Raw genomic sequence first — 9,114 nt, forward strand, 5'->3', positions numbered from 1 at the left:
ATACGGTCATCAAAATCACATTATCTTCCCCCGGATAATGTATACACTCCATTGGCTGAAAAACAAATCCCGTGATTCATTTCAAAAGTGATGTTTTGTGTTTCATAATGAGCGATGGATCATTAACCACATCATTATTTCCATATACGATATCCATTATATCTGCAATCGTGTTTATGCAACTGGTGAAGTACCTGAAATTCTCAGCCGGTGATTTTGACCTAATGTTATTTATTTCTGGCTGTCTATCCCGAGCCTCCCATGTGGCCAAAGGCAGATCTATTGTATTGCATTATATTTCTACACTTCTATGCATGAACCTGCCACACACAAAGCAGCCTTTATCCTGCTAAGCTCACCCTCACGTGGTGTCCCACTCTCTTTAAATGACCCCTCACCGTCAAAACACATCCAGCTGGAAGCTGATCAAAACACTGGCACTGCCGACGAGATGACATTACAGGTGAGCAAAACCCCCTCCGCTAACATGCGAACAGAGTCCGCTCAAGTTTGCTTAATGTGTTGAGTAATGCCAAGATTTTCAAGATTTACTGATGCTAAAATGCACTTAAGCATTGAAACAGAAAGGTGCTGATGTGATTACAGCAGTTTGTGGTCTGGCATTTTCAATTTTAATCACTTAAACCAGGAGCAGGTTTAGATGATAAATATTTGATTTAAAATGCACTTTCTTCTCCAGTGAGATGAGAAGGTGACTCTTAACTCTTCTGCATAGCGCATTGCCCGCTCTCTCACTCTTGCTCTCTTTCTCTGCAAGCTAAACTAATGATGCTTTAATTATTTTCCATGTGGCTGCACTCAAAGTAATGGGGACATTAAAATAGGCTCAGTTTCGATCTAAAGAACAATCCATCACCACCTGTAAAACACCAGAAATCAGCTCATTTTCCTTTTTAAAGTCATTGGGAGGCTTTTAAAAATCAATGGCTTTTGGTGCAGCTCCAAATCTGCACTTTTAACGCAAAAAGTTCACAGATACTGGTTGCTGCTTGAACACTCATATATGCTGCATGACATCTCGCGCATATCTTTGCAACCAGTTATTGGAGCCTGATGCTCAGCGTTGATGTGCCGATTTTTTGCAATTTCCCTTCGGTTACCCAAACACCCTGTGGCACCAAGCTCTTATGAATGTGGTTCATAATCCAGATAACAGAGCATGTGGCACAGAAGCACATCTAAGTCTCAGATAAAACAGGTGCTGGCCAATGGAGCTGAACTGATACTGCGGATGCAGGCGGCGTCTCATCTCTCTCCTCTCATGTTTTTCCAGTCATCAATGAGTTTATTCTCCGTCTACCTGATTTCTACCAGCTAGCCCAGTATCTTCATATTCCCCTGTTCATGTGTCATCTAAACTGCTTTGTTTTTTGTTTATGCTATGGCTTCATACATTTAGCAATTTGTGAATTGGGATTTTGCTGACCGTACTGGGCAATTACTATTTTGCCTACCACTGCCAAAAAAAAATTAACGTGGGATCAGTTACTCGATCAGTTATCTGTGTGAAACACAACTGCTTGGTAGATTATTAATGTCACATATAGCTTCAGGCCACAGAATATTGCTTTTACGTCTTCATTTCTTTCTTAAATGGCAATAGCCGTGCAGTAAAACAGCGATTCCTGAATGGACGCCTGTCGTAATTGCACAATTGTAGCCCCTAGACTAGACCATGATAGGCTTATAAATCTGCTGATATTTGGTCATTCAGGCATTATCAGCATCTCCTTCCACTTAGTAATTCCTAAATTTACCAACAGCCTTGTCAATAGAAAAACCTTGAAAAACCCTAAATGGATTGACCCCCACTCTGTACTATTTAGTGAAATTGATTATGCTTGTTATTTTGTATGTTTTTAATCAGTTTGAGGCGTCCTGTCCTAATGGACTATGTCCAGGATGGAGTGTTATCCTGAAAGGAGAGACTCCAGCAGAGGCCACCAAGTAAGTCATCAGCCTCTGTAAAGCTCATTGCCAAATAGAAAAGGAGTTGTCTAAAGAAAACTTGTTCTTAAAAAAAAAACTTAAGTGTTGTGCTAATGGCAAACCATAATATTTGCTTCTTTTATCGATCTTAAGAATTGACAATGAGATACAGAAGAGAGAGTCCATAGGCCCATTCAAAACTTCTGTGAGATTGAAAATATCAGTTGCAATATTCTTTTTGGTAACACTTTACAATAAGTTTCATTATTTACCTACATTATTTAGCATGAACTAATAATGAACTGCACTTATACAGCATATATTAATCTTTGGTAATGTTAATTTCAACATTTACTAATAATTTATTAAAATCTTGTTAACATTAGTTAATGCACTGTGAACTAACATGAGCAAATAATGAACAGCTTTATTTTTATTAACTAACATTAACAAATATTAACAAATACAGTAACAAATGTATTGCTCGTTGTTAGAAGCTTTCAAATAACTCTATTGATTAATTACTTATTCATCATTTTGTTTATAAAGAATAACTGCAATGTAAACTATTCCTAGTACATAATAACTAGATTTAAAAGTCTGTTGACCAACTTTGATGTTGGCTTGAAAAAGCCTAGAAAAAGTGTAGTTTTAACAGCTTTAACCCTTAAACAGGCAAATGATCAGCAAAAAAAATTAAAAAATCATTTCATGTCACTTTTTATATCATCCAGACTTAAGTTAAACATATCCAAAGGAATTTTTTAAATATTTGATATAATTTGGATTTTATGAGTATCTCTGTTGCCATATTAGGGTATAAAAAAGCCAAAGTCATCAATATTTCTACAATTTATTTGATACAAAAAAAGATTAATATGCAAAATATATAATATTTTAGAAAAATCTAACCAAAGTCTTCAGAATGACTTTATAGGCTATAAAGCCCAAATAGACACCCACACGGATAGTTGTTTAATCCCCAGGATCAGCAGCCAATCGTTTACCGTTACAAAAAATGGTAATTAGCTGTATCATAAATTGCATTATATGCTGAATTAGGGATGGAGCTAAACCCTGCAGGACACTGGACCTCAAACAGTTTCCCACACCTGAGGTTGAAGACGAGACAGTTCAGCAGCGTAAAAATACAAGAAATGTGTATGCCTCAACTTTAGGACACTTAAACATATCATACGTGCAGTATATATTGCATATTAAATTATTATTTTTTTATATTAAATATAGAAATATTGATGACTTTGGCTTTTTTTATACCCAAATAGGGCAACGGAGATACTATCAAATATTAAAAAAATTCCTCGGTTGCAACATCTGGCCTCTTCCATTCAAATAAATACTGTGAACGATATGTCATATATAATCATCTTTAAATGGTATGGGTAATTAGCAGACAGATGCAAGTTTAATATATACAAATTTGGTTGGTCTAGTCCAAATAGTCTCTGAGTAACTGAGAGAAATGCAAAAAGTGTTTGCAACTGTCCCCGGTCTCCCCCTATACCTTTAGTTAAGTTATACCTTAAGAGTCTTCGTAGCGCGCTAAGAGACAATGTTATCGGGAAACGCAGCCCAGAAAGCCAACATAATAAAAATGTCAATACAATCATAGGAGACACGTATGCATGTGGCAATTCATTTATGTGCAATTTTCTTGAGAATGCTGAACAGAACAGATTTATCAATCCAGATGCGCTTCAATTATTATTCCTTTTATAGAGACAACACAAGCTAAAATATAATCTGGGTCAAACGTGATTTTCTTCCACCATTTCGCGTTAAAATCACTCAAACACAAGTGCCTCATCTTAGCACAAGAAGCTGTCTCAGGTTCAGTATTGGCCAAAATGATTGGTTCATTATAGCGTATGGGTCTTTCTTTCTCTGTCCTCAAGGTTTGAGATCAATTTCCTTTGTGAACACGATGACAGAATAGCCTTCCATTTCAACCCCCGCTTCACTGAGTCAGATATCATCTGCAATTCCTACATGGCCAACCACTGGGGGAAGGAGGAGAGGTGCAGCAACTTTCCCTTCGGAGTAGAGGAGCCTTTCCAGGTGATCAAGCATCATGAGAACATTTTTATTTTGAGTGATAATTAAGAGTTTGAGTGAGTTATTTAATCATCATCAACTCCCTGTCTCTCAACAGATTGAAATTTACTCTGACAATGATAACTTCCATGTTTTCATTGACGAAACCAAGGTGATGCAGTATAAACACCGTGTGGATGAGCTGAAGACCATCACAAAAGTACAAGTGGTGAACGACGTCAATATCTCCTCTTTAGAGATCACCAAAAAACACTATTTCTGAGGGTGGGCAGTAAGGTCAAGCAGGCGATTCATTTGGAATGAGCCGTTTCTTTGTTTACAGTTGGTTATTGTTTTTTTGCATTTCTGTTTACACACCTTTCATGCTCTCTTTCATTCTCTTGGGTTCATTTGCCTGTAAAGGTGTGATTAATGGTATTGACATACCTTAGCTGAACTACATATTCATATGAATCTGTGAATAAATGAGAGGCTTAAAAAAGATTTATGAAAGACTCGTCTGGTCAGAGTGTTCTGGGTGACTTCCTGGTTTCATCAGTGTCCAAAAAAATAAAAAATCTGGAGATCCATCTGGGCCGACTTATGAGAAAATGTCCTAAGAAATCAATACTAAAGATATTCTCACATCTCATTGAATAACAACACAAACATCAATAGTCTTGTTGTCTATATTGTATTTTCACGGAAGCATTTACTGTAGAATAGAAATATAAAATGATAGTACATACATTACAGTTAGCCAAACTGACATAAAACTCTTCAACCAGTTTTCCAAAAGAAAAATCTTATGAATATTAATTCATATACTGTATGTAGAAACTGTACAAATGACAAATAAATCAAAATATAACTTTAAGATTTTTTTCTCTCTCTCTCTAACAGAACTTCATATGACAAAATATATATATGTATTTTTATGCTTCAGTTACAAATCTAGGATTGGTAATTAAAATTGATCAAAAATACTGTAAAAAACAGTGATATTCTGAAATATTATTAGATTTAGAATAATTTCTATGTGAATACGTATTAATTCATTGCATTCTTCAGTCTTCAGTGTCACATGAACCTTCAGAAATCATTCTAATATGATGATTTGCTGCTCAAGAAACATTTCTTGTTATGAACAGTTGAATATTTTGGGGGAAACTGTAGCACATTTTCTTTTTAGATTCCTTTATGAATAGAAAGTCCAAAAGCATTTAAAGCAACATTATAAAAGGTATATAACATTATATAAGTTTCTATAAAAAGCCAAATCATACTAACCCCAAACTTCTGAATGGTGGTCAAAAACTTTTTTTAATCAGTGATAATGCAATGTGTTCCCATTTTTTGGCAGATACAGATGCTGAGAGTGGCGGTCTGCCTGACAGCCACCACAGGCAGACTAAATATAGCTTGTATAAAGAGCCTATTTTATAATCTGAAAAGCCATTATAAGCTCATAATAGACTGTTTAATGGCAGAAAATATCTATATATCTTCAATAGATTTTAGCTAACATTTTAAGCTGTGCCGAAAAAAAAAAAGAACTTTAAAAAATAATCCTACGTTCTGACGTACAACCCAGAAGCGCTGCGCTGTTACACGTGAACTCACTCAGAGGTCCACACAGAAGAAAATTAATACTGGTAGTTGAATAAAGTCGTTATTTTTGTTTTGTTTTTGCACACAAAAAGTATTCTCGTCGCTTGATAAATTTATGCTGAGCCACTGTAGTCACTTTGACTATTTCTTTACATTGTCTTTACTAACTTTCTGGGCCGGCAAGTTTCAATAACATAGAAGCCTATGGAGAAGTGAGCCAGCTCTCAGATTTAATCAAAAATATCTTAATTTTTGTTCCGAAGATGACACTTAAACACTTAACTTATGACACTTAAACACTTCATTTGTGTTCCGAAGATGAAAGAAAGTCTAACCGGGTTGGAACAACATGAGGGTGAGTAATTACTGACAGATTTTTTTTTTTTTTTTTTTTTTTGGTTACATAACCCTTTAAGAAATGTTGTGGGTTGTTTTATGGACATTTTTTTTTTCCACTCATGCTCAATAAGTTTGAACCATGGTGGATCACACAAGTGCTGATCAATATGCACTCTGGACTATACGCTATTGACTCCAGCTCTATTGACAATTCCATTGAATTGAGTGCGCTAGCATTTTTGAGCCATAGGTAAACATGATGATGATTATTATTATTATTCACTTGAATTACACAGATGGCCATGTGATCTCATGGCGGCACCCATAATGTGGCCCCCTTTTCTTTAAAAAAAATATTTTGTAGTGTCTACAAAATCTCTCATTCGGGTGCACACTATTTAATTGTATTTCTCAAAAGTGTTGTTCGTTTCGTTATGTGTATACTTTTAAATTAGCAAAACATTGGTGAGTGGATCTTTAATAACGCAGCCTGTGTGTGCGCGCGCGCGAGGTAAATGAGAAAACTGCTTCCATTACATCAATGGCATGCATCGCCTCCGTCAGCAGAGAGTCGTGTGTGTGTGTGTGTGTGTGTGTGTGTGTGTGTGTGTGTGTGTGTGTGTGTGTGTGTGTGTGAGCCACATCCGCAGACACTCGTTTCTTTCCTTCAGCTGGAGATGATAGTGAAACACTCTGAACACACTGACACAGTCCGTCCTCTGACTGCACCTGCTGCACACACATCGGTATGTACTTGGATTTCTCTTGATGCGGTTTACATTGTAGATTAAATAATTACACTAATGCATGACAGAAGTAAATAAGGAGAAAGTGACACATGCGTAAAATATGTCAGTGGGAAATCGCTAATAGGTAGTACTTAAAAACAGCTGGATTTATTATGTATAAGCAGCTAGTAAAGATAGATTTATTGTTGGTCCAGATCCTTCATTTCCGAGAGTTTGCGTAATTCACAGTTTAATTTTGAATGATTTTGAAGGAAAAAAATCAGCATGCAATATTAAAAGACAGACTTATTATTAATATTACCCTGTGTTGAGGTTTTTTTTCGAAGCACAATTACACAATGCTTGTTTTCTCTAGGGTTTTTATTAGATTTTTTATTGCAAATACATAGCTCAAAACTGTCTGAAATGAGATTAATTTTGCTAAATTGTGTCCTTAAGCAATATCACACAATATCATACACTATTTATTCTGCTTAAGCAGCTGATTTATTGTAACAGCGACTTATTGTGGTTTGAATAATTCACAATGCAATCTTATATGACAAAAGAGAAGATTGAAAAGAAAATTAAATGAAAATATAATATTAAAAGAGAGAGTTATTTGTATAACTATCATTGATCAGGCAGTCGATTTTAAGGCTTACAGTTAAGTCAATGCAATTGCTTGGATTTCTTGTTTTCTTGTAATTTAATTTCCCTCCTAATGTGTGCCATGTTTCCGTAGAGGGCGGTTGGCTAAATGATGGATTTCATTACCTTACTCGTTTTGGCTGAAGATGAAGATGCCTTAAGCTTTATTACTCGACTCTGGCATGCCTGAAGCAGCCTTTGGATTCCAACCACCGCATATCAAAACATTGCATATCTCCTGAAGGGAAACAAAAGGAATATGAATTTCACTGCAGGTTTGCTGAAAAAGGAGCATATGCTCTTAAACACCTTGCTGTCGTTGAATGTCTCTTTCCACGGTGCCGAGGACTTCATGAGCGATGTTTACCTCCACCAGAGTGGAGAGCTGGAGAGACTGCTTCTGCTGACGATCAAAGAGCCCACCACTATCGCTCTCACGGTGATGTATTCACTATCATTCGTGGTGGGATTCATTGGAAATCTAATGGCCATTCGAATGCTTACCTGCCAGAAGAGTAAGAGGCTGCAGAGCATCAGTGCCACCCGGAATTTACTCGTGAACTTGGCAGTGTGTGATCTGATGGTGGTTTGCATCTGCATGCCCATCACCCTCGGCCACACCATTTACACCGCATGGGTGTACGGAGACCTCCTGTGCCGGGCCGTTCCCTTCATCCAGGCCGTGTCCGTGTCGGCCAGCGTCCTCAGCCTGACCGTCATCAGCGTCAACAGATACTACAGCGTTCACAGCCCACTGAATTCCCTCTCGTACTTCACCCAGAAGAAGATCTACATCACCATTGTGTGCGTGTGGGTCTTGTCCTCTGCCATTTGTGCGCCTTTGCTCTTCATGATCAAGCTGGACAAGATCCACTTGATCGACATCGCCGTGCCAATCTGCCGAGAGCTGTGGCCGCAGGCTAGACTCAAGCAGGTCTACAACGTGCTCCTTTTCGTAGCTCTCTACTGCATCCCTGTGACCTTTAACCTCATCATCAGCTTCCTGACGGGCCGGAAGCTCTGGAGGGCTTCTCAACATTTCGCAGACTTCGATCCGCACAGCCTGGCCATACACGCCTCGCGTCTGAAGATGCGCAAGAAGATCGCCAAGGTGGTGGTCACTTTGGTCCTCCTGTTCGCCGGCTCCTGGCTCCCGCTTTACGTGGCAGACATCCTCATTGACCACGAGGTTCATCCTCCTCACTGGGTTCTGCAGACTCGGCCTTTCGCACAGTGGTTGGGCCTTACTAACTCCAGCCTCAATCCCATCTGTTATTGTTTCTTGGGTGATTTGTACCGTTCTGCCAGAGCAGTCAGGTCCAAGTATCATCAGAGGATGCTTTCTGTCTTTAGATCCTCCAGCTCTTCTAAACTGTCCAGTTTGCTCTCTCTCAAAATGCAGAAAACTGGCCGGCGACCAGGTGCCGTGAGCCAGGTGTCAGTAGAGACTCTTTCTGATTGGTGTTCCAACAACAGCCAGATGGTTTCTCCCCAAAGCCTCTCAGAGAAGATAATGTCTACAAGCAATCTCGAATTATCGAACTTGTAGTAAGGGCTTTACTAATTTACCTGAAAGGACACAGAGCACTTAAAGGGATTGTTCACCCAAAAACATCTTATTTTGTGTTGCACAGAGGAAAGATCATACAGGTTCATAAAGTCATACAGGTTTTGTAACAACATGAGGGTGAGTAAATAACGACAGAACTTTCATTTGTGGGTGGACTATCTCTTTAAGTATTGTTCATTTGTCTTGCAGTACTGTCAAAAAGCATGTGAT

At 38.1% G+C, this 9,114-nt stretch overlaps 2 protein-coding genes across 2 annotated transcripts; both read left to right on the plus strand.

Moving 5' to 3' along the window:
• The first annotated feature begins 407 nt into the window (after positions 1-407).
• grifin (galectin-related inter-fiber protein) lies at positions 408-4,880 on the plus strand. The gene is made up of 4 exons (XM_079865834.1): positions 408-463; positions 1,889-1,968; positions 3,867-4,029; positions 4,124-4,880. Exons 1-4 carry the CDS (start codon positions 452-454, stop codon positions 4,286-4,288), a joined length of 420 nt encoding a protein of 139 aa, XP_079721960.1. The 5' UTR covers positions 408-451; the 3' UTR covers positions 4,289-4,880.
• Positions 4,881-7,453: 2,573 nt separating this feature from the next.
• On the plus strand, positions 7,454-8,883 carry LOC307170770 (neuropeptide FF receptor 2; the record flags this gene model as incomplete). The annotated part of the gene is made up of 1 exon (XM_079892050.1): positions 7,454-8,883. Exon 1 carries the CDS (start codon positions 7,594-7,596, stop codon positions 8,881-8,883), a length of 1,290 nt encoding a protein of 429 aa, XP_079748176.1. The 5' UTR covers positions 7,454-7,593.
• Between the last annotated feature and the right edge of the window lie 231 nt (positions 8,884-9,114).

Source organism: Squalius cephalus (assembly GCF_949319135.1).
Source record: "Squalius cephalus genome assembly, chromosome: 1".
Classification (NCBI taxonomy): Eukaryota; Metazoa; Chordata; class Actinopteri; order Cypriniformes; family Leuciscidae; genus Squalius; species Squalius cephalus.